General features: G+C 39.2%; 1 protein-coding gene across 1 annotated transcript in view; it reads left to right on the top strand.

The window, feature by feature from the left end:
• Positions 1-27,222, top strand: part of PCSK6 (proprotein convertase subtilisin/kexin type 6) — a 129,399-nt gene that overhangs the window by 48,538 nt on the left and 53,639 nt on the right. Inside the window, exon 3 of the mRNA XM_075557950.1 lies at positions 22,785-22,895. Coding sequence (XP_075414065.1) covers positions 22,785-22,895 — 111 coding nt within the window. The remainder of the gene's footprint in view (positions 1-22,784; positions 22,896-27,222) is intronic.

Here is a 27,222-nt window from a genome sequence, read left to right as displayed (position 1 = left end):
CTCACCTTCCCAGTAAAATCGCTGAAGACAAAGTGGGTGAATAAGCAAATGTGGTGAAGAAAGCTGATGGAGCCCGGCTATCAAAAGATATAGCATCTAGGGTTTTAAATCCTTGAAAGTAGACAAGCGGCCATCTAGCTGAGAAGCAACAAAGCCCACATGGAAGAAGCACACCAGCCTGTGTGATCACAACGTACTGAAGGGATCAATTATCAGGCATGAAAGAACAAAAAAATCATATCATTGTGTGCTCACCTCCCCGATACGATCACTGAAGACAACTGTAGTGAAGGTGCCTGGCTATCGAAAGATGCAGTGTCTGGGGTCTTAAAGACTTGAAGGTAAACAAGAGACCATCTAGCTCAGAAGCAACAAAGCCCACACGGAAGAAGCACATCATCCAGTGTGATCACGAGGTGTTGAAGGGGTGAGGTATCAGGCATCAAAGAACAAAAAAATCATATAATTGTGAATGAGAGGGAGTGTGGAATAGGGACCCAGAACCCATCTGTAGGCAAGTGGACATCCCCTTATAGAAGGGTTGCCTGGAGGAGATGAGCCAATCAGGGTGCAGTGTAGCAACAATGAAACATAACAACTTTCCTCTAGTTCCTAAATGCTTCTCATCTCCCCCTTCCCCCCCGCAGACTATCATGATCCCAATTCTACCTTACAAATCTGGCTAAACCAGAGGATGTACACTGGCACAGATAGGAACTGGAAACAGGGAATCCAGGACAGATGATCCATTCAGGGCCAGTGATGAGAGTGGCGATACCGGGAGAGTGGAGGGAGGGTGGGGTAGAAAGGGGGAACCGATCACAGGGATCTACATATTTCCTCCTCCCTGGGGGATGGATAACAGAAAAGTGGGTGAAGGGAGACATAGGACAGTGTAAGATATGAAAAATAATAATTTATAAATTATCAAGGGTTCATGAGGGAGTGGGGAGGGAGGGGGAAAAATGAGCTGATGCCAGGAGCTTATGTGGAGAGCAAATATTTTGAGAAAGATGAGGGTAACGAATGTACAAATTATACAATTGATGTATGTATAGATTGTGATAAGAGTTTTATGAGCCCCCAATAAAATGATTTTTAAAAAATTGAAGAGGGCAACTTAAGAAGACAAAGTAAAATGTAACGAAATGAAAACAAAAAAGGAAAAACACACTCAGCTATCTTAAACTGAAAGAATTCAAGCAAAAATTCAAGCCTTGAGTTAAATATTCTATGCACAAAATATTCAATGATACAGGGAGCATCAAAAAATGGAAAGAATACACTGAGTCACTGTACCAAAAAGAGCTAGTCGACAGTCCACCTTTTGAATAGGGTAGCATATCAGCAAGAGCCAATAGCACTGAAGGAAGCTCTTGCAACGAGCACTGAAAGCATTAACCAAAAAGAAGGCTCCAGGAATTCATGCATACCAATGGAAATATTTGAACTATCAGATGATAGATTTACTCTATGTGCTAGGAAATTTGAAAGACAAATACTTGGCCAACTGAAAGATCCATATTTGTACCTATTCTAACAAAAGGTGACCCAACAGAATGCTCAAGTTATAAAATAATATCATTGAAATCACTTGCAAGTAAAATTTTGAGGATCACACAACAGTGGTTGCAGTAATACACTGACAGGGAGCTGCCAGAAATTCAAGCTGGATTCAGATGAGGATGTGAATAAGGGCTATATATTATTACTAGTTCAGATGGATCTTAGCTGAAAGAGAATAAGAAATATGTTTACTTGTGTTCTAATGAGTATACCAAGGCATTCAACTGTGTGGATCATAACAAACTATGGATATCCTTGAGAAGAATGGAATTCCAGAACACTTCATTATGCTCATGTATAACCTTTAACTGGATCAAGAGGTGTGCAAACAGAACAAGGGGAATACTGAAAAAATGGCTTAAAATCAGGAAAGGTGTGCATCAGAGTTGTATCCTATCAGTATACTAATTTAGTTTGTATGCTGAGCAAATCATCAGAGAATCTGGAAGAAGAATGTGGCATCAGGATTGGAGGAAGGCTTATTATCAATCTGGGATATGCAGATGACACAGCCTTGCTTGCTGTAAGTGAGGCGGACTTAAAACACTTGATGAAAATCAAGGATTGTAGCCTTTAGTATGGACTACAACTCAATGTAAAGAAAACACAAATTCTTTAACTGGACCAATAAATGGAGAAAAGTTTGAAGTTGTCAAGAACCTTGTCTAGGAACAATTTTGAGGATGGCACAGGACTATGCAGTGTTTTTTCTGTTGTGCAGTGTTGTTATGGGTCAGAACCAACAATAACAACATGGACACATTCTCTAGACTGTTCACCAAGGACCTAGCTTTTTAGTTAAAGAGATTACTCCCGTGACTGATGAATCTACCTAATTATCACAGCAAAATCCCATCAGTTAAACGGAAGGAGAGAGAGAAATAACAAAAGAAAAGATTGGTGTCTGCCTTTTGAATTCTGCTGTCAGGAAACAGGCCAAAGGAGCTACATTTGTCTACTAGAAGAAAAAAGGTATATATTACTGGAGCAGCTCAGATATCAGGAGAACTGTTAGAACACAGAAAGTAAGACCTGCTTGGTTTTAAAGGATTGTAGCAAGTCTCCTGGGTCTCAAAGGAAAAGTGACTAAAGAATTAAGAAAGAATAACCAGGTAGCTGTCTTTAAATTTCTTGGCATAGTGCACTTCCAACATTGCCCTATTATTACTTTTTAATCTCACAATTGGTATTCCATTAATTGGTAGAGCTTTGTTTTTTGACATTGCCGTCAGTGCACCTTAAACATCTTCCTTCAGTACCATTGATTTGTGTTCCCAAACTATCTCCTGAGATGGTTAAACATAGACCAGCTTTTTGGTAAAGTGACTGAATTTTTTCTACTGTTTTTTTATGCTTCCTGCATTGTTCAATATTTCACTCATACAATTTTTCAGTATTACTACTTGAATTTTTTCTGCAGTTTTTTCCTCAACATGCCTGAGCATGTTCTTCCCATTTATTTAAACTGGTGAACCCAGCCCATGTACTGCAAACACATTCAAGTCAATGTAATTTCCCCTCCTGTTGTAGTCACTCAAACCGGTGTTTAGATCCATCATTTTTTCCCCCTCTTTTATATCACACACAGAGGAAAACACACAAAGACAGTTGTACAACCAATTTATCAGAACAATGACAGTATAACCATAAGATTCCGGTGTATGTGGCCTTATTTTCTTTTTCCCAGCTCCCTCTCCCCCACCCTTTCCTTTCTTCTCCTTCTGTTCCCACCCTCACTGTAACTTTCAAAGTCAGCTTCTTTTGGTTTGAAAACCTATCTCTTATTTTTTTCTTTTATAAAACTGGTATCATTTAGTATTTGTCTTTAAGAAAGTGACTAACTTTTTGGAGGAGCATAATATTTACAAATTTGCTGATGTCATGAGGTGCTTGACTGTTTTGGTTTTTTTTTTTTTTTTAGAGATGAATAATATTCTATTGAATGTGTTCCAAAGATGATTTATCTATTCTTCCACAGATGGGCCTTTTATATGTTTTGACCTTTTTGGACTTCTAGGTAATGCTGCAATAAACACAGATGTCCATATATCCATTCATAGTTTCTTTATTTCTTTGGTGTGTAGAGAATCCAGAGCCATATGGTATTTCCATTCACCTTTGTTTACAGAAACACCATACTATTTTCCATATAGGCTATACAATTCTACAATCAAGCAAGCAGTGTGTGAGTATTCCAATCTCTCCACATATTCTTCAGCATTTATTTCCTGGTTTGTTTGTTTTTAAAATATTGGAGGGTCAGGGTTCAGATAGCTGGACTTGTGCAGCAGGCACCCTGATAAAGACAGCACTTACAGATTTAATTGCTCCTCCACACCCCCAAGTTCTCCAAAAGGGGAAATCTGAACAGACTGACAGAAAGAGATGCAGGCTGTGGCTGGAAGAGGCTGGACCTGGCCATCAAAGGGAGAAATGAACCCAGAAAGCTGTCAGCAAGCGAGAGAAGACTTGGCCTCCAGGACTCTATTGAGCTGCATTGTGAGATCAACTCTCTTTGTGCATTGAAAGATGTTATTAAAAAAAAAAGCGAGAAGACCACAGAGCCATAATTGGCATAACATATTTATGATGTTTATAACTAATGAAGGATTTTCTCACTACAAGCAAGATCAAATATTTTAAAGCTTACTTATAGATACAATTTTAATAAAATATAGTTTTTACAAAGGATAAGGTTGGATATTACTATTTATTTTTGCATGTTGATCTGATTTAGCATACAGTGTTATCAAAGTTTTCAATAAGTTCCAGCAATTTAAAAGGTCATCTGCCCTGGATTCCCTGTTTCCAGTTCCTATCTATACCAGTGTACATCCTCTGGTCTAGCCAGACTTGCAAGGGGGGAAGGAAGCATTTAGGAACTAGAGGAGAGTTGTGTGTCTCATCGTTGTTACATCGCACCCTGACTGACTCGTCTCCTCCCCAAGACCCTTCTGTAAGGGGATCTCCCGTGGCCTACAAATGGGCTTTGGTTCTCCACTCCTCACTGCCCCCTCATTCACTATGATAAGACTTTTTATTCTGATGATGCCTGATACCTGATCCTTTCGCCACCTCATGATCACACGGGCTGGTGTGCTTCTTCCATGTGGGCTTTGTTGCTTCTGAGTAAGATGGCTGCTTGTTTACCTTCAAGCCTTTAAGACCCCAGACACTATATCTTTTGATAGCCGGGTACAATCAGCTTTCTTCACCACATTTGCTTATTCACCCACTTTGTCTTCAGTGGTTGTGTCAGGAGGTGAGCATCATAGAATGCCAATTTAATAGGAGAAAGTATTCTTGCATTGAGGGAGTACTTGAGTGGAGGCCCAATGTATTTCTGCTACCTTAATACCAAACCTATAAATATAGGCACATAGATCTGTTTACCTATCCTCATTTATAAATATATCTGCGTATGTACATGTCTTTATCTAGACCGCTATAAATGCCCTTTGCATCCCTGCTCTTTCCTCTATTTCCTTTGACTTTCCTCTTGTCCCACTATCATGCTCAGTCCCCATCTGAGTTTCAGCAATTCCTCTTGGTTACATTACCCTTGATCATGCCTTACCAGGCATCCCATACCCTCCTCATCACCGATTTGAATCACTTGTTGTTCCCTTGTCCCTGGGTTTGTTAACACCTCTACCTTTCCCCCAACCTCCCCCTCTCCCATGTCCCCCCAGAACTGTCAGTTCCATTGTTTTCTCCTCCAGATTGTTCATCCAGCCTATCGTATTTAGATAGACCTGCGGAGATAATAACATGCACAAAAACAAGACAGAGCAAAACCAAGCAATAATATGCAACTAAACAACAACAAACCAATGACAAAAACAAAACACAACAAAAAAGAAAAGTTTGTAGTTAGTTCAAGGATTGTTTGTTGGCCTTTAGGAGTGTTTTCCAGTCCAGTCTGTTAAGGCACCACGCCCTGACTCCAAAGTCCACTTCAATGTTCCCTGGGGACTTGACTGCTCTGTTCCCTTGCTGTTCTGTTGCACCCCCTTAGTGTTATGTCTCAGTGTGGCGGGATCAGGTCAGGTGCAATTCCCACACTGTGTCTCCAATGTTGTCCCCTTTAGGGCTGTGGGTCAGTGGGGGGGGGGGCCTCATGTCTCATAGTGGGCCCGGCCATGTAGTCCTCTCTGTGGACTGGACTGGCTGCTCTAATTGGGAACATCATCCTCATGGCCTGGTGGGCCAGGATGTGTTGCACTCTCTCCTCTTCCTACTTCATCTGCTCCCATGTGCTCAGATATGTCCTTCTCCCAGAGCTGCAGATTCAATGCCGCCCTTTCAAATAAATTCTTCTGGGGGTCAGCACATTTTTTAATGCAGGTTTTGTGGTAAAATTAGATGCCTCAGCTGATATTTGGGCCGACTTATACTTGAGTACATATGGTGTATTAAATTAGAGTGGTGATAAAGGACAATGCTATCTGGTTTGAGTTTGGATGTGGGAGTGTTTTCAGTCTCCCGGTTAGTAAAATGCTGCTGTTGTTTTGTATAGATGACCTTTATTATGCTGAGGAAGTTCCCTTCTAGTCTTATTTTGTTCGGTGCTTTTACCAAGAATGAATGTTGAATTTTATCCAAATACCTTTTGTGCATAATGTTTTATAATTAAGTGATTTTTCTCTTTTGTTTTATTTATATAGTGTGTTATATTGATTGTTTTTTCTAGTATCCTTGCATCATCCTTGATCATGATTTTTTTGATGCTTTTTTGAATTTTGTTACCTAGGAATTTGTTAAAATTTTAGCATCTATACTTTTCTATTCCTGTGATGTATTTACCTGGTTTTGCTATCAGAGTTATACTGGCTTCATAAAATGAGTTTTGAAGTATGTTGTCCTTTCCTATATTCTCGAATTGTTCGGTTAGGGTGGTGTTAATTCTTCTCTAATGATGGGTAATAGCCCTGAGTAAAACCATCTGGTTATGAAGTTTTTGATGTTGACATTTTTTTTTTAGACCCACCCGCATTGCTCCTCAGGACGCTTCTCGACATTTTTTTTTTTATATTGAAAAAGTTTATATTTAGCATTAGCCAGCTGGGCTCACTTTAGATGATTCCAATTTTGTTGGCAACATCTAAAGCGTCATAGTCAGGAGCCAGTCGAACATATGCCTTCTTCTCCCCGTCAGGCCAGATCAAGGTGTTGACCTTGGCTACGACAATGTCATAGAGCTTCTTCACAGCCTGTTTGATCTGGTGTTTGTTGCCTTTGACATCCACAATGAACACAAGTGTGTTGTTATCTTCGATCTTCTTCATTGCAGACTCTGTAGTCAAGGGGAACTTGATGATGGCATAATGGTCCAGCTTATTTCTCCTGGGGGCGCTCTTCCCAGGGTATTTGGGCTGCCTTCTTAGTCTCAAGGTCTTGGGCCGCCGGAAGGTGGGTGACGTGCGGATCTTCTTTTTTTTTGTGGCTGTGGACGCCTTTCAGCACGGCCTTCTTGGCTTTTAAAGCCTTTGCTTTGGCTTCCGTTTTGGGAGGGGCAGGAGCTTCCTTCTTTGCCTTCGGTGCCATCTTCGTGAAAAGGGCTCGACATTATTTTTTAATGGCCACATCTATTTCTTTGTGTATTATAGGTCTGTTAAGATTTTCTACCAATCTGTTAATTTAAGTAGGTAATGTTTTTCTAGAATTATTTCCATTTCTTCTAGGTTTACAAATTTATTGAAGTACAAAGGATGTTTTTGTAATATTGTACTCCAATAAAAACTATCTATTTTAGGTAAGCTGGTTGTTGTATTGTCATTCATTTCATTATTTGTAATAATTGCTTTTTGCCTTCTTTTTCTTTTTTGTTAGGTTTCCCAGTGGTGTGTCAATTTTGTTAATCCTTTTGAAGAACCAATTTCTTGTCATATGTTGCATTTTCTATATTTTTTCTAATTTATTTCTGCTCTAATCATTGTTTTTTGTTGTCTTACAGTGGCCAAAAGTTAGTTAGTCTTGTTGTAGATATTGGGTTACGTTGTTTATTTTGGTTCACTTTTCTGTTTTGATGTGCTCATTTATTGTTATAAATGAGTCCTGCTTTTGCTGTGTTCCATATGTTGTGCTTTCTTTCTCGTTTGTTTTGAGGACTTTTTAAATTGCACTCCTAATTTCTTCAACTATCCAGTGAATTTTAAGTAAGATGTTCAATTTGTATGTACTTGATTCCCAGTCTCCCTTGATCTTACTATTGCTGATTTATAATTTATAGCATTGTAATCAGAAAAGAGAGCTTGTACTAGGTATATTTTTAAATTTTATTGATGCTTGCTTTATGGCCTAACATATGGTCTATTTGGAGTATGTTCTATGAGTGCTGGGAAAAATGTATATTGTTGGGTAAAGAGTTCTGTATATGTCTAAGACAACAAGTTGATTGTGTTCTTCTGTTATCTTGTTGATTGATTGCCCTTTTGTTTTTTAAAATCCAGGTCTTTGTTCATGTCACCCTTGGAAAGGCTCTGGACAGCTTTTCCTTAATCTTGCTTTCATTCACTTTAGGTATTCCACATTCAAAAGCCAAGTTTCAGAGTCTCTTCTGATGCCAGTTTTTGTCTTTTCCTTTCCTGTCTTTTTAATGACCTTTTGCTTTCTTTGTGCCCTTGATGTCACATCTGGTCTTCAGTTATTAATATTCAACACCTTAAACCTATTCTTGAAATGGTCTTTAAATTCACGTAGGATATACTCAAGGTTGAACTTTGACTGTCTTGTGAACAAAATAAAACAGAAAAACCTCACATGGATTAAGCCCCTGGTGAATCTCCTCTCACCAGGGACCAGGGATGTGAAGAACCTTGCTAGCATGCTGAATGCAGTGGAAAGGGGATTGTTGCAGATGCAGGTAGGGTAAAATTTAGCACCCTGTCATTTAATTTTGCTTATGATCCATCTAACTTTGTTCTAGTTTTTAATATTTTCTGCAGTCATGATCCATTTAAATTTGTTTTAGTTTTTAATATTTTCTGCTTTCTTTCATATTGAGCTTTTTATCTGTTTTACTTTGTTATTGTTGTTAGTTTTGTTTGTTTGTCTAATGTTTTTCTGTATATGAAATCCAGGATAGGTAAATATATCGAGACAATAACTGTATTAATGATTCCTTGGTGGGAGGGTGTCGGGAGTTTAGGGGTAAATGGTGAGCTAATAAGGATGAGCTCAAGAAAGAGAGATGTTCTAAAATTGAGTGTACAACTCTTCTTGATGTGATTGAACTATCGAATTGTATGATATGTGACTCATATGCCAATAAAACTGTTGGAAATAAAAAACAAATAAATTAAAAGTTAGAAAAGAAGGCAGAAAATACTAGAAGCTGAAACTAATTTAAAATGAGTCAAAAGGGAGAGCAAATGGTAAGGTGTTACATTTTAACCTAGCTGCATCTTCCATTGTCATCTTTACAGTGATCTCTGTCTGATAACAGACATGCACCTCTCTGACTATGGAATCTTTGTAGGTTCCTGAATCTTTGCACCTCTCTGACTCTTTGTAGGTTCCTGGAAATGGAGTTTGGGCTTCCACTGTCATCCATACTTTTCTGAAAACTGAGTGGTCAGAATTTAAACTTTGATACCCTTCTCTCCTCCCAATTTGGATTTTATTATTTATAATTCTTAAATCACACATACTGGTGTGCTTCTATGTGGACTTGACACCCTTCTTAGATGGCTGCTTATTTTGAGACAACTTCTTTTTTTTAAATCATTTTATTGGGGCTCATACAACTCTTATCATAATCCACACATACATCAGTTGAGTAAAGCACCCTTATACATTCTTTGCCCTAATCATTCTCAAAGTTCGCCTTCTGCTTGAGTTCCTGGAATCAGCTCATTTTTCTTTTTTCCCTCCCCCTCCCTCCCCTTCCCCCATCCCTCGTAAACCCTTAATAATTTATCATTTATTATTTTATCTTACACTGCCTGGAGTCTCCTTTCACCCACTTTCCTATTTCCTACCCCCCCCCAGAGAGGAGATTATATGTAGATTCCCGAGATTGGTTCCCCCTTTCTACACCCCCTTCCATCCCAGTATCGCTACTCTCACCGTTGGCCCTGAGAGGTTCATCTGTCCTAGATTCCCTGTGTTTCCAAATCCCATCTGTACCGCTGTGCATCCTCTGGTCTAACCAGGTTTACAAGGTAGAATTGGGATCATGATAGTTGGGGGGGGGGCACGGGGAGGAAGCATTTAAGAACTAGAAGAAGGTTGTGAATTTCATTATTGTTACACTGTACCCTGAGTGACTCACCTCCTCCTCACTACCCCTCTGCAAGGGATGTCCAATTGTCTACAGATGGGCATTGGGTCCCCGTCATGTACTCCCCTCATTCACGATGATAGGATTCCACCCCACCCCCCTGCCTTTGTTGCTTGAAACCTGGTCCCCTTGGCCCTTCATGACCACACATGTTGGTGTCCTGCTTCCATGTGGGCTTTGTTGCTTCTGGGCTAGATGGCCGCTTGTTTACTTTCAAGCCTTTAAGTCCCTAGATGCTATATCTCTCAATAGCCGGACACCATCAGCCTTCTTCACCACACTTACTTATGCACACATACGTCTTCAGCGTTTATGTGGTGAAGGTGATCACACAATGATGGTTTTTGTTCTTTGGTGTCTGCTACCTGATCCCTTCAACACCTCATGTCCATTTAGGCTTGTGTGCTTCTTCTCTGTGGGCTTTGTTGCTTCTGAGCTAGATGGCTGCTTGTTTGCCTTCAAGCCTTTAAGACCCTAGACGCTATATCTTTTTGATAGCTGGGCACCATCAGCTTTCTTCACCACGTTTGCTTATGCACACGTCTGTCTTCAGCAATCATGTTGGGAAGGTGGGTATCATGGAATGACCATTTAGCTGAGCAAGGTGCTATTGTATTGAGGGAGCGCGTGGGAGGAGGCCCAATGTCCACCTGCTACCCTACTACTAAACCTATAAATATATGCACATAGGTCTATTTCCCCCATAATCATAAATATAATTACATATATACATGTATGCATTTAGGCTTCTATGTATGCCCTTTGCCTCCTACTCCTTTCCTCTATTTCCTTACGCTTTCCTCCTGTCCCACTACCATGTTCAGCCTTCATTCTGGTTTCAGTAATTCCTCTCATTTACCTTGCCCTTGGTCACTCCCTACCAGTCCTCCCATCCCCTCCCTCCACTGGTTTTAAACCACTTGTTCCCTTGTCCCTGGGTTGGCCAACACCTCCTCCCTTCCCTTACCTCCCATGCTCTCATGACCCTCCGGGACTGTTGGTCCCTTTATTTTCTTCTCACATTGTTTGTCTGGCCTATCTTATCTAGGTGGACCTGCAGATATAGTAATATGTGCATAAAAAATGTGGATGGCTTTGACAACACCAAAGTGGCACATGAGAACATGGCGTCGACAGCAGCAACACCAACACGCTAACAAACAAAAAAGCCACTGACATACAAAATTTAAAAAAAGAAAAAACAAAACAAAAAGACAGCAAAAAAAGAAAAACATAAAACCTGTTAGTAGTTTGGGGTCTGTTTGTTGCGCTTTAGGAGTCTTTTCCGGATGAGTCTGATGGGGTGCCATGTCCTGGCCCCAAAGTCCATCCTTTATACTCCCTTGGGACCTCCTTGCTCTGCTTCACCCGCCGCTCCATTGCACGCCCCCAGTGTTTTGCCTCTGGGGTGAGGTCAGCTCAGTCTCACATCCCCCACTGTGTCTCAGGTGCTGTCCCTTGTAGGGCCATGGGTTAGTGCAGGATGTTGCATCTCGCCATGGGGCCGGCTATATGGTCCTCTCTGTACATTGGACCCTCTGAGCCAGCCTATCATCTTCTGAGCTTGGTGGGCCCAGGTGTGCTCTGCTCCGTTCTTCCTCCTTCCTTTGCTTCAGCTTCCTTCTGGGTGTGGTGTGGTCGGTCAGTTCCTTTTCCACACCAGCCGATCAAATTTCATTTTTTGTGGTACTCCCTTCGATGGCGGGGTCGCGCTGATTCTGGTTGGGGCCGGCGTATGGTCCAGTCTCGTTGTGTATTCCTCTTGCGCTCTACGTTGCCCTCCTGGTTTATGCATGTTCCAGTTCTGTGGGGACACAACCAATACTCTCCCTTGGGTGGGTTAGTGCCCTGTTCCCACCATCTTAAGACCCCAGATGCTAATCGTTCTGATAGCCAGGTGCCAACTGATTCTTTCACCACACTTCGCTATAGCACCCATGTCTTTAGTGATCTCTCCATCAGGGTGAGTATAGAGTTGGGCCGTGTTATAAAAACTAACAGTGAGCCCAAATCCTGGTATTTTTTGTTTTGCTTTGGGAAAAGTGTGTGTGTGTGCATGTGTGAGCGCACGCACAAGCTAATTTTATTCTATAGACAGTGGGTACTTCAAGTTTTTAAAATATTTTTTCCAAAATTTTTTTTCTTTTCAAGCTTTTTTTAAAAAATCATTTTATTGGGGGCTTGTACAACTCTTATTACAACCCATCCATCCATCCATCGTGTCAAGAACATTTGTACATTTGTTGCCATCATCATTCTGAAAACATTTCCTTTCTACTTGAGCCCTTGCTATCAGCTCCTCACTTTTTTCCTTCCTTTCCCCACCCTCCCTCCGTCACGAACCCTTGATAATTGATGAATTATTATTATTTTTCATGTCTTACACTGTCCCATGTCTTCCTTCACCCACTTTTCTGTTGTTCATCCCACAGGGAGGGGATTATATGTAGATCATTGTGATTGGGTCCCCCTTTCTACCTCACCTTCCCCTCCTGGTATTGCTAGTCTCATTATTGGTCTTGATGGGTTTACCTGTCCTGGATTCCCTGTGTTTCCAGCTCTTATCTGTACCAGTGTATATCCTCTGGTCTAGCCTGATTTGTAAGGTAGAAGTTAGATCATGATAATGGGGTAGGGGGATGAAGCATTAAAGAACTAGAGTAAATTGTATAATTGGTGCTATACTGCACCCTGACTGACTCTTCTCCCCATGACCTTTTTGATTGGGGATTTCCAGTTTCCTACAGATGGGCTTTGGGTCTCCATTCCACACCTCCCCCTCACTCACAATGATATGACTTTTTTGTTCTTTGATGCCTGATACCTAATCTTAATGGTGTGCTTCCTCCATGTGGGCTTTGTTGCTTTTCATACATTTTTGTGCATTACAGAAAACTGAAAAGCAAAGAGCAAAAAGCAAAGAATACAAAAGACATCCAAAATCGTTTTGATGATTTGATAGTATTTGACATGTCTTTCTACATCTTATGTATCCATATAAGCAATAATATACAACTTTAATTGGTTGAGTATGGATTCATGTATTTTTTAACACTTTATGAATATTTACCAAGTCAGAGTCCCAAAGCCATGAGTATTTTGACAAAGCAAGAATACAATATGGTGACTCAATCAGAAAAAGAAACAAAAAAAACCTCTCAGGACAGGAAGATAAAATTCATAAAAGATAAAAATAATTAACTTAGGCATAGGAAGAGTTAAAATTAAATATTACCAAGATGTTTCCACTATATTTAATGTATTCAATAGTACAGCAAAGATATGCACACATATATCAGTAGTTATCATCAAAATGCAAATACAGGCACACTTGTACATATACTCTTCCTCTTGCACATTCTGTTGTCCTTCTGCCACTAACCTAACCAATCTTGATGTATACTGCTCAGAGGTGGCTTAATATTCCCAGGTCCAAGATGCTTTCCTAAAGTATAACAAAAAGATATTTACAGGTTGGTTAACTCACTAGTACAATTTTTTATCATACTTTGTCCCCTCAAGATAGCTGAAAGGCTTAGATGCTGTGAAATAATAAATATTGTTTACAGTAAGCCCATGTATTTTTAAAAGATGCACATATAGACTTATTATTATAATCTAACACAGTTTCCTAGAAATAGAGATACTAACCAACAGCCTGTCTCTCCACCCATCTTCTTCTTCCACCACTTCAGCGACCACAGAATGACCAACTCCAAGAGGTGGATTAACAAGGGCACTCTGCTGAAAACAGTCTTTCTCATTGACAAAAGGACATTAAGAGATTGTTTTACTATCTCTACTTTTAACATACCTTGGACATCCTAATGCCCTTTAACACACAGCAATATCAACTAAAATGCCCATATAAAACCATGTTTAGACGATCCGAACCTTTCTAACTCTGGGTATAGAGCCCTTGCCTCTGTATCTCCTTTCCCACTCCCGACCACTACCCAATATACTGCCTCCAAGACCTCAGAATGAACAATTCCACCCCCTAAATGCAGCCATTCCTATGAATTAAGACACACAAAAAAGTATTTAAAGGCTTGTAATTTACATCCTCTTAACATATGTTTTGCACGTCTAAGCATCTAAAAGGACTATTTCTAGATGTTTCCAATAAGGATTTAAGTTTGTCCTATACACACAGCTGCATTGAATCAACTGCACATCTGTAGCAAAGGCTAGCATCCGAACATATCATCTAAGTAAACATGCTGATCTATCACCCCCACCCCCACACCTCACCTTTGTTCACTCAGTTGACAAAAAATAAGCATCTGTAATAGACTATTTCATTCCACAATTCATCCCTCTGAAGTTGTATAAAATGTATTAGCTTAGTAAGACTACTTTTGTCACATACTAGCAATCTCTTGAACATCTCGGAAAACTAGATGGTGTAAAATAAGGATTTATCCTTTTATATGCTATGTACACAGCAAAGTCATACACAACGACAGAACACATGGGACTGTGGCTCATCTTGCCTCACGATAAATGTACTGGTAAAGCCCTTTGCACTTTCTTTGCCTCCTCCGACAACAAACACAAACATGTATGCTCAGAGAGGTGGTTTGGCAATTCTGTTGCCAAAAGACAAAATTTCATATGAATTTTAATGAAAGGGTATCTACACAATCTGCCATTTGCTATCTACTTTTAACCTACTTTATGTACTTCTCAACATCTAGAATAACTTGATGCTTCAAATATGGACTTGTTTGTCCACTGTATACATAATAGTCTTGAAGAAACCATACATGTTACAAAGGCTAGACTTATAAACCATTTCATTCAGCTGTCTCCACCATAACCTGGTGCATAAGGATAGGCGCATTGCCAATTAGATGTGGTTTTACGCTTTCATTTCCAGAAGACTGCCTTTCTGTAATTTTTAGCACAATGTACAAAATGTGTTGTTTTGTTAACTCTACTTTTGTCACCTTGGAAAAGGTTGGTACCTCTTTAATATAGAGAGACTAGATATTGTAAAATTGGTGCCCAATATATACACACAGCATATACAGAACAGCAAAGTTAAATGAAAAGCATGTAACTAACATACAGGGCAATGGATAATCTGGAAATTTCTGGTACACACGAACACTGTTTGCAGTTTTTGCACACCCTGTTCCCTTAACCCAATGATAAAGCAGTAAGTAAGTACAGAGTTCACAGAAGTGTTTCACAATTCCATTCCCAAAGACAATATTTTCCATGAATCTTAAAAAGCTGTTTACAAAGTGTTAGCCTATTTAAACACACCAAGCAACTCAGAACATCTAGAAAGACTAGGTATTTCAAGTAAGAATATACTTGCCCACTATATAGACAGTACTATATAGACAGTATAGAATATACTTGCCCACTATATAGACAGTATATAAACTAAATTTGGACACATACAACAGTGGTTATAATTGGAGGTATCTCCTAAATGTAACCACTTTGGTCAAATCCTTACTTCCTTCTTTCCACCACCAATCCAGTAGGCAAGTTTGGGCATACATAATTCTTAGAGGTGATTAAACAAACTCACATCCAAAACTCATTTACAGAAGACACATTTTCCCATGAATTCACAAAGTGTACCAAATAAGTTACTTTTAGTATGTCAACATTGTCATACTCTGGAAACCTCGTTAGCATCTCGAGAATAGATGTTGCAAAATTAGGATTTGTTTATCCATTATATACACTCTACACTGAAAAGCAAAATCCTAATACATGAGGGAGTACCCCCCAAAAAACCCCAAATTTCCTCCCAAAAGCTATTTAAATTTTTAAATAGATATATTTAATTTTTTAAATAAATATTTTTAAAAATGTAAACAAATATATTTAGATTTTTTTTTAACAAAACCTTATCGCTTTCAAAGTACTTTCCATTACACTTAAAACATTGGTCAAACCTGCAATTCCATTCTTGGAAACATTTTTCAAACTCATCTGTTTGAATTGCTACAGTACCTTCATCTTCTGTGTCATCAAATCACTATCATTTCATGTCCCTCTTCATTCACAGAAACAAAAAGAAGTCACAAGGAGCGGGGTCAGGTGCATGGGGCAAGAGAGGCATACTGTTTTTTGCCCAAAACTGGTGCACTGAGATGGCTGTGTGAGCAGGTGCATTGTAGTAGTGGCAAAACCAGTTTCCTGTCTGCCACAAATCAGGCCTTTTCTGTTGCACACTGTTATCCACTCTTTTCAGAATCTCTAAATAGAAAGTTTGATTAACAGTCTGATCTGGTGGAATAAACCCCAAATGCACTGTGAGTCTATATTTTTTGTTCAGGAAGTTGACGGACTTTCAGAACAAGGCTTGTCATCAGTTGACATTTCACCTTTTTTGAAAAGAGAAACCACTCATACACTTGAGTTTTACCCATAGTGCTGTCCTTGTAAGCTGTGTTCAGCATCGCAACAGCTTCTGCAGCATTTGTCCCAAGCAGGAAACAAAGTGTCATAGCTGCATGCTGTTACATAAAATCACCCATCACAAAAAATGAGATTTGAGTGAACCTGCTTTTATGAAAAAATTCTCTGTGACCAGAGAGAACCTTCCCAGATGACGCTACTGGGTGCACTAACTCAGAGCGAGTTGCTCGATGCTCGCCTGGTGGGAAAAATGCGTATTATGAAAGCTCCGCCTGCAGACCTTTTCCCACCTTTTTTGGTGGGGGGAGGGGGACACCCCCTTGTACTAATGTTTTATTTTTGTAGTTCTTTCCCTCCCCCTTCTTCCAAACCATGAACAACTATAAACATTTGTATACTGCCCAGAGGTGGTTTAATAAGCCTATTCCCCAAAGATAACATTTCCTATGAATTTTAGCAAAGAAATATACACAAAAGTAATAGTTTACTACTGCTCCTTTAACATACATCAGGCGCTTCAAGACATCAAGTTAGACTAGATGTTTCCAATAAGGACTCTGTCCACACAACATATTATTCACAGTTTGAGAGGGAAAACTGCACACATAAAACAGTTAAAATCTGAAAAGTGTCATTGAAATATGAACATTGTGGCCTGTAGAAGTGTACCCCTTTCTCCCTCCTCCACTAAGCTAGTGAGCTATAAAACTTCAGATTTCAGAATCCAATGCTAAGAATTTTAACACAAAATGTATGTTTCTTTAAGTCCACTTTGTCATACACTGGAAACTTCTGTAACATCTAGAATGACTCACTGAAACTCACTGCCATGGAGTCAGTTCTGACTCATTATGACCCCGTGTGGGTTTCCGAGACTGTAACTTGTTTACAAGGATAGAAAGCCCGTTCTTTCTCCCGGAGCTGCTGGTGATTTTGAACTGCTGACTGGGGATCACAGCCCAATGCATGACAGGACTCCTAGTATGACTAGATGTTGTAAATGATGAATCATTTTCCCTTTATATGCACTGTCTACATAGAAGGGTAAAACAATGCATACATATAAAACAATGGTTTATCTTACTCCACTATAAATTGGCATAGAGCCTTTTGCAATTCCTTTTCCTCAGTACTCAGAACCAGTACACAAAACCCACAATGTATATATGCCACCCAAAGAGATGATCTAGCCATTCAATTTAAAAAGCCTAAAGTACAAAAAAATCCCAATAGTTCATATGAGTTTTAACAGAAAAATGTAAAAAAATGTGTTATTTTATTACTTTTTGATGTGTATCGGGTACTTAAGAACTAGATACTTTTAAAAATACTTATTACTGTCAACTCTACATGCAGTCGTGGAATAAAATGTACTTACATAACAGTGGTTATAATAGGAATATGTCTTCCAGTCTGGCATAGCACCTGCTTCCCTCTTCCTCACGGCTGCCTGCTCCATGTTTCCTCTAACCCTTTGATCAAATGTGGGCTGTGTCACTCCTGACATGGCTTCCAGAGGTGGCCCTACAATTCCATATAAGGTCAATCCCAGAAATCATTGTGTGTGTGTGTGTATATATATATATTTAAAATCATTTTATTGGGGGTTCATACAACTCATCACAATCCAGTGTATATATATTTTTAAACAAGTGGACATTTCTAAACTGTGTAATTTTCAAACTCTCCTTATATCACACATCAGTTGGCAACCTCATTACATTTTGAAGGTCTACGTATAACCAAAAATTCTTTTCTTTTAAAAGGTTCTTTTTTTAAAACAAAACCAAAAAAAGCTTTTTTAGATTATATACACAGGCCTTCTGTTGAAAGGCAGTAGATCTTAAAGGGTACTTCTCATTAGCCAAAGGTGGTATGTTATTCTACCATGTCCCCATCCAATAGCAAGGTCTGGTAGAACTACGCCCATCTGTCTGTTGGCCCACTGACCATTCCACCCATCGTCCACTGGAGCTTTGTTCACCATCTGGACCTTTAATGAAGGCTTTTATCCTGAGCAGGCATCTTGTCAAGGGAGACACCAGTCACCCCAGGTCCTAGTTTTATAAACTTTCAGAATCCACAGTCTTAGGAAGTGCCTGCTTTTGTGTCTATTTCATGCCTGCCTTCTCAGCCCAAGCGGCCCCTACCAACCACCCCCATGGTTTTTCAGTGGCTGCCATTCTCGCTCAGCCACACCCGCCACCTAAAGGTATCACCTCCTTGGCAATTTGGTGGGGGCCTCGCTACATTCCCTGTGGGTTGGATCAGGTGACCCACTCCAAGACCGTGGCCACCAGGGAAAGGACTCTGGGAATGGACTCTCCCCACTGCATGGTGGCACGGCCTGTTAGGCTGGCTTTGAGGGACCTGAGGGCTTCTTGGCCACACTCTGCTTCTCTCTTTCACTCTGCCAGAACTGACTTGGCAGTTCTGCTGGGAGTTTTTGGATATTTTAATGATTATGCCTATTTCTTATTTAATGATTGGTCTGTTGAGATTTTTTTTTTACATCAGTCTGTTAATTTGGGTAGATAATGTATTTCTGGAAATTTTCTTATTTTATTTAGGTTTTCAAATTTGGAGTAGCCTTTCATAGTAATAAGTTATTTCTGTGTTACTGTTCAATTGTGAAGTCATTCCTTTCATCCTTTTCTTGATATTTGCTGCTTTTTGTTCTTAAATCATTTTATTGGGGGCTCTTACAGCTCTTATCACAATCCAAACATACGTCCATTGTGTCAAACACATTAGTATATATGTTGCCATCATCATTTTCTTTCTACTTGGGCCCTTGGTATCGGCTCGTTTCCCCCCCTCCTTCCCTCATGAAACCTTGATACTTTATGAATTATTATTTTCTTCATATCTTACACCAACCTCTGTCTCCCTTCGCCCACTTTTCTGTTGTTTGTCCCCCTTGGAGGACATTATATATACATCATTGTGATCGGTTTCCCCTTCTCCCCCCACCTTCCCCTTTCCCTCCTGGTATGGCTACTCTCATTACTGGTCCTGAGGGGTTATCTGTCCTGGATTCCCTGTGTTGTGAGCGCTTATCTGTATCAGTGTACGTGCTATAGTCTAGATGGATTTGTAAGGTAGAATTGGGGTCATGATAGTGAGGGGGAGGAAGTATTAAAGAACTAGAGGAAAATTGTATGTTTTGTCAGTGCTATACTGCACCCTGACTGGCTCATCTCTTCCTTGGGACTCTTCTGTGATGGGATATCCAATTGTCTACAGATAGTCTTTGGGTCCCCAACACAGACCCCTCCTCACTCACATTGATATGATTTTTTGTTCTGGGTCTTTGATACGTGATACCTGATCCCTTTGACACCTGGTGATCACACAGGCTTGTGTGCTTCTTGCATGTGGGCTTTGTTGCTTCTCAGCTAGATGGCCGCTTGTTTATCTTCAAGTTTTTAAGACCCCAGAAGCTATATCTTTTGATAAGTATCATCAGCTTTCTTCACCATATTTGCTTATGCACACATTTGTCTTCAGCAATTGTGTTGGAAAGATGAGCATCACAGAATGCTGGGTTATTAGATCAAGTGTTCTTGCATTGAGGGAATACTTGAGTCAAGGCCCAATGTCCATATGCTACCTTAATACTTAACATATAAATATATGTACATACATCTATTTCTCTACTGTCATATAAATAAATATACATATATATATGCTTGTATCTAGACTTCTATAAATGTCCTTTGCCTCCTGCTTCTGCTTCTTTCTTTTCCCTTGTTAACTTTACCAGTAGTTTATCAATTTTGAGAATTCTCTTAAAAACAACCTATTTTCCTATTGATTTTGTTTCCTATTGTTTTCTGATTAACTTATTTCTGCTCTAATTTTCATGATTTCTTTTCCGTTGGTTATTGAAGGTTTATTTTATTGCTCTTGCTCTAGTTCTTGAAGATGTTGTGCTAAAGTGTAGAATTTGACTCTTTTTTCATCTGTATGTTTATTGCTGTCAGTTTCCCTGTGAATACTGCTTTTGAGGTTTGGGTATATTGCTTGTGTTTCAAAGGTTTGGGTATATTGCTTGTGTTCTCATTTGTGCCAAGGAATTTTTAAATTATTCCTTATTTCCCAGAAGTTTTAACATACTGGATTGTTCAGTTTTCATGTGTTTGATTTTTTTGTCCTGGCTTTCACCTAATATTGATTGTAATTTTATAGCATTTTCTCTGGGGAAAAAAGGATAGTAAAATCTAATTTTTCAAAATTTATTAAATTCTCTTTGTGTCATAGCATATAGTATATTCCAAAGAATGTTCTATTTGCAATGTAAAAAGTGTGTGCAATGTTTTTGGGTGGAGTTCTCTGTATATGTCTAGGAAACCAGCTTAGTTAATTGTGTTGTTTAGTTCTTTTGTAACTTTATTGAATTTCTTTGCTGTTAATCTTTCCTTCCTTGAGAATAATGTATTGGAGATGCCGTATTATTGACTTGTCTGTCTCTCTTTTCAGGTCCATGAAAGTTTGATTAACAGTCTTTCATTGGGTACAGATATGTTATGTTTTCTTGTTCTAGTGTCCCTTTGATCATTATGCAGAGCTCTTCTTTGTCTCTTGTGATGGCTTTTACCTTGAAGTCTATTTTGTCAGCAATTAATGTTTCCACTGCTGCTTTTTGTTGTTGTGGTTACCATTAGCTTAATATATTTTTCTATCCTTTGATTTGTAGTTCATTTTTGTCTTTGTCTCTGGTTATTGGATATGATTTTACCAGCTTGTGTTAGAAATAATGGAGTGGTACGCCAGTACAAGATGTGATATTTGGGATATATTTAACTTCCACCTTCTTGGAGCCGGTATGATACCTCTGTAGAGAGGCTTTCTTTCATTCTGTTTCTTATAAGCCATATATTGACAGGTCTTATTAACCAATTTCTTCCACTACTCTCTGTCTCTTGATTGATACATTTAATACATTAATATTCAGTGCCATTATTGATATGTGTAGCTCTATAACTGTCATTTTGCTGTTTGTTTTTTTTGTGGTGATGCTGGTTCATTTTGTACTTCAGTAATTTCATGTTGAGTTCTTTTTGTTTGTACATTTTCTTGTCATTTTTCTTTTGTTGATATATTTTTTACTATATTCTTGTAATTTTCTTTTCTTTTTGATATTCCCCTCCCCAATTTTCTTTGCGGGTTACTCTGTTATTTCTTACTGTTTTACCATATTGAAACACTTTGTTCTTGTGAAATACTTGTACAATTCAAGTTTGAATTATTGATGTTTGCAGTTGTTACTTCCCATTTTGGATTGTGCTCCATCAGCAGACAAGGGTCCCAAAGTCTCTCTTCTATCCACACCATTGTTTTTGCCTCTACTTTGAGAAGGCAGTTCTTTCTCAGTCATAGTCTGATTGTCCTGCGAAGCTCATCTTCTGGCACTATGTCTGACAATGTTCTGCTATTGGTCATGAGGTCTTTAGTGGCTAATAACTCAGAAGTGAGCAGCCTATTCCTTTGTTGTAGTCTGTTCTTAGTCTGGGCGCTATGCTGAAACCTGTTCACTTTGGGTGGCCCTGCTTGTATTTGATATACCAATGACATAGCCTCCAGCATCCCAGCAACACACAGGCCACTACAGTACGACAAACTGACAGACGAGCGGTGGCTTTAAAATGGTCACTTCAAAGTGAAAGTGCCTTCTTTTAACTTACCATCTCTTGTAATAATTTACTGCATGAAAGTTAACACAAGACTGCCTCCAAGATGGTGGAAGTTAAATATAGCCCAAATATCACATGCTTGCATACTGGTGTACCACTCCATTTTTTCTAACATCCATCCTCCCCTTCTCCCCTTAGTATACTCTCTTATATTTCACAGTTCTACAATTCACTGCAACGGCCACTTCAAACTCAAAACATAACAGGAAATGACTTGTGGGTGATGGTAAGCCCCAAATCAAAATTCAGACATCATCTGGAGGAGCTTCATTATCCCTAAGGCTGTGGAAGCTGGTAGAAGCAGATCCAGTAATCAGATGCAGGATCTCAAGGGTGTGCCCCACTTTTGCTCTCACTGGTAGGGAGACCCCCCTGCTTCTCAGAGGGCTCATTTTATACATAGCGGATGACAAGCCTGTTAGCAAGTACTCACAGGTGAATCTTATCAGAGTCTTCCTCCACCCTTTTATTTAGATCCATGCAGGAAAAGGTAGTTTGGTAGGAGTTACAGAGACTTTGACTAGAAGAGTCACATTAAATAATCCCCTGGCCCTACATCATCAAAAACATCTAATAATGACAGATATTCATGAAAAAAGAGGGGCTTAGGGACCTCAGTGGCACTGTCAGGTCAGCATTGGGCCACTGACTACAAAGTCAGCAGGTCAAACGAGCAATTTCCCTGAGGAAGAACGACGAGATCTGCTCCTGTAAAGATTGACAGCCTTGGTGGAAACCCTGTCACTATGAGGTGGGTTAGACTTGACGGTAGTAGAAACAGGTCAGAGAGGCTACATAAAATCAAGAGGTATTTCTAAAAATAAGTAGTAACTGCATTTTTTTCCTGGTAGGTAAAATGGCTCCAACAACAAGAAGTTAAACGCAGGGTGAAGAGACAGGCACGGAACCATCCCCCGGCCTTTCATTTCAATGACCCCATTTGGTCCAACATGTGGTACCTGGTGAGTATCCTGGTGTCATCTTTTTGTCCTGGGACATTTGCAGTGCCATAACTTTCCGATGGTTTTGGGGAACAGAATATTTATTTTCCCTAACAGTTAAATACAGACAGTCTTGGTTCATCTTGATGTAAGGCCTGGCCTTCAAAGAACTGTCAACCAAGCTTTCTTGTGACTTTTCCCCCAAAATGATGTGAAAGTCCAAGAATGGCAGGAAAGTGATTTGATACAGGCTTTATGACTAATTGTTCCTAATTGTGAAAAACAGTTTGAATGCTCAGCTGTAAATTGGAGGCCAACTCATAACTCTCTATTGCCAATAAGGCTCCTTAGTTTAATGGTAGGACCAGCTACATTTTGAAGATGATCCCCTTATCAGAACCCCCTTAAGAGAGACCATTTAAAGTAAAATAGTACACAAAAAGACAGGCATAGAGTGGCTGAATCAATTCCACATGTATTCCTCCTGGATCTGGGTAAAAAAGGTTCTCTGGTACATAAAGTAAAGACAGTTTTCTTCCTTGTTACTTTTGCAAGCATGAGCTGCCTCTCTCTGGGTTTGCATGGCAGGTTCATTCTGTGTCTGCATTACACCATCCTGCCTATGTTGGGACTGTCTTAGTCTACTAAAATTGCCATAGTTAACAAGTCAGTTAAGCCTGGAAAGATCTGAGAAATGACTGGAAAGGTTACATTAGCACTCCCTGGAAGTAAGGGAAAAAAACACTTAAAAGCTAGGTAGACCAAAATTTCTTAAATCGGGAGATTAGCAACTCTAGCTTTGCTCATCAGCACGAGCAGCTTCTGTATGCCCCGCCCCCATCTCCCTTGCACAAGCCAATCCATCGTGGCTCCTGAGCCAACCCAGATAGCCACGCCTCTTACCTTGCTGACCTCTGGGGACCCTGAGTGTATAGTGGATCACATAGACAGTTTGGTGCATATATTCTCATATAATGGTTTTTTCTCCTTCTTTCTCTGGTGCCCTCCCCACCCCCTTCAATCCCCTGCACCCCACCCCCTCACACACATTCCCTCCCCCATGTGTCAGACATAGTAGACACTAACAAAGGACCAGGCATCCCCACCTACAAGGCAGTTGTATTTTTAACTTTATTGTATTTGAATTTTGTTTATTTGATCGAATACTTTTATTATTTTTCTCTAATTTTCTCATACTTCCTCATCCCATGTGACTGCATCCTACTGATAATACACATGTTTCTAGGCAAAAACAAGCAGGCCTACAGATCTGGGTACGCCAACCTAAACCAGGGCCTTCTGTTCCTCATGAAATATATTTCCACAATAACTTACTTCTGATTACCCCACTTAAATATATTTTCCATTATTTTCACAAATCGTTTGGCCTATTCAGATGCTTCCTTATTATTATTATCATGACTTTTATTCTCTCTTCTTCCTCACCCCATCTCATCGCTCTCTCCCCTTCTCTCCATTTTACCACTGTATTTGTTCCGCACATCTGTTAGACCACCCCGTGTCACTAGACAGAGGAAAATACTTCAATGCAACCTAGCAGCTGTCACACCATTGATGGCTGCACCGTGATGTCACTGAAATGAATCAACCATAGTTAACCCCCCACCAAAAAAAAACACGAAAAGGAATGCAAAGAATAGAAAATCACCCAAGCCCAATATAGTACTATGAAAAAGTGGCACTAGAACTACTGGGAAAGGAATCCAGAATTGTGGTGTTTAGGTCCTTTCAAGAGATGTGGGGAACGCTTATGAGAATAATGAAAGAAATCGAAAACCTAAAAGCCTTCAGACAAGGAAAAAAACGGGGGGGGGGGGGGGGCTCCCAGGATATAGAAAACGAGATTGCATAAATTTAAGAACACAGTAAAAGACCTGAGGAATAGAATGGAAGTAAAGGAAAATAAAATCAATGAGCTGGAAGACAGTCACTATAACTGGAACAGCAGTAACAACAGCAACAACAAAAACCAATCAGAAGAAACCTGAGAATACTGAGAGACACTATCAGAAAACAAAAATCAAAACCAAAAAACAACCTACATTTCATCAGGATCCCGGATTAATAAAAATACAAAAAACTGCAGAGAAAATAGTTCAAGAAACCATGGAAGAAAAGTTCTCTTACATCACAAAGGAGAAGAAAATAACACTTGATCTTAGCCAAAAGGCCGAGAAGCGATGAGAAGAAAATAACTATTCAAGAAACAAAGAACCCCAAATAGGATAGACCCTCAAAGTAAAACAATGTGACATTTTTTGTCACACTTGAGGGCAGCTAGGGAAAAAGAACAGTCCCCTACAAAGGAAAACCAATGAGGATGAGCTCAGACATCTCAGCAGAAACTATACAGATGAAGACAGTGGAATGGCATATATAAAATTCTGAAAGAAAACAACTGCCAAATAAGACTCTTACCTGGCCCCCCAAAAAAAGAATACAAGGGAGAAATGAAGATATTTCCTTTTGGGGGGTTAGTTTTTTGTTTTTTTATATCATTTTATTGGGGGCTTGTACAACTCTTATAATCCATACACACATCCATTGTGTCAAGCACATTTGTTGCCATCATCATTCTCAAAACATTTGCTTTCTACTTGAGCCCTTGGTATCAGCTCCTCATTCCCCCCACCCCACCTCCCTCAAGAACCCTTGATAATTTATAAATTAAGGAAAAATGAAAGGAATTTTAAAAAACAGAATTACAAAAAATATTTACTGGGTCACATTGACCTAAGAATCAACAACAGCAGAGAATCATGTAAGAATGTACTTTCCAGAAACCATTACAGAACAACACAGAATTAGAGGAAGAACAAAAATATCAATAAACACACACCCATGAAAAAGAAAGTAAACACAAAGACAGCAAAATGACAGCAACAAAGCTCACATTTATCAATAAAGACACCGAGTGCCAATGAATTAAATGCACCAATCAAAAGATTGAGAAAATCAGACTGGGTTAGAAAACAAGGCCCATCTATGTGCTCCATACAAGAATCCTCCGTAAACTCAAAGACATGAATACACTGAAAATCAAAGGATGATGAAAAATCTAACAAACCAATGCCAGTGATAAAAAGGCAGGAGTGACCATGTTAATCTCAGATAAAATAGACTTCAAGACAAATAGCATAATAAGGGACAAAAATAGACCCTACAAAATGGTTAAAGTAATTCCAGGGATATATAACCAGTATAAACATATGCACCCAATGAAATCTTTCAAAATACATCAATCAAATCCTCAAAGAATTGTGGATAGACATGAATAGTGCAACAATAATATTAGAAGACTTTAACACAGCTCTCAAGGAAAGACAGATCATCAGGAAATAAATTTAATAAAGAAAGACGAGAGCTAAACCACACAACCAGCTCAACCTCCTAGACACAGAGCATTCCAACAGATAACATAATAATGTACATTCTTCTTCAGCATACTTGGTACATGTTCTAGAATGGATAACATGTTAGGCCGCAAAGCAAGTCTTTACAAATTCAAAAACACCAAGAGCCTACAGTAAGTTTTCTCAAACCACACTGCTATAAAACTGGAAATCAGCCCTAGAAAGAACAAGAACACAAAGACAAACACGTGAAGAGTAAACAATATACTTAAAAACAAATTGGTAATAGATCAAATAAGGGATGGAATTAAGCAATTCCTTAAAACAAATGATAATGATAACACAACATACCAAAACTTTTGGGACATAGCAAAGGCAATTATCAAAGGGCAGTTTATAGCAAAAACTGCACACATGAAAAAAGAGAAGAAAGCCAAAATCAACAACTTAACAACTCCAACAACTAGAACAAGGGCAACAACATAAACCCTCCAACAAGAGAAAAAGACTACAGAAATTAGAGCAGAAATAAATGAACTGGAAAACAAAAACAATGGGAAAAAATCCACAAGGCAAGGTCATTCTTTGAAAATGAAATGGCATTTTGAATGAAAATTGACAGACTGCTGGAACAAAAGAAAAGATGCAAATGTATAGATTAGAGAATAAAATGGCAACATCACAACAGACCCAAATGAAATAAAGAGTAAGAACACAATACCAAAAATAAATAAATAATTTTTAAAAAGAACACAATACTATGAAATACTGCACTTCAACAAGTTTAGTAATCTAGAAGAAATGGACAAAAATGAAGAAATCCGTGCTCTGCCCAAATTAACACAGATGGATAAATAAAACCCTCAAAAGACCCATGACAAAAGAAATCAAGAAGGTGTTCAAGAAACTTCCAACCAAGAAAAGTCCAGGACCAGATGGCTTCACAGGGAAATTCTACCAAGTATGCAGAGAAG

The sequence above is a fragment of the Tenrec ecaudatus genome, chromosome 9 (assembly GCF_050624435.1).
Source record: "Tenrec ecaudatus isolate mTenEca1 chromosome 9, mTenEca1.hap1, whole genome shotgun sequence".
NCBI classification, from domain to species: Eukaryota; Metazoa; Chordata; class Mammalia; order Afrosoricida; family Tenrecidae; genus Tenrec; species Tenrec ecaudatus.
The sequence above is the reverse complement of the archived record's forward strand: the minus strand, read 5'-3'. Positions and strand labels throughout refer to the sequence as shown.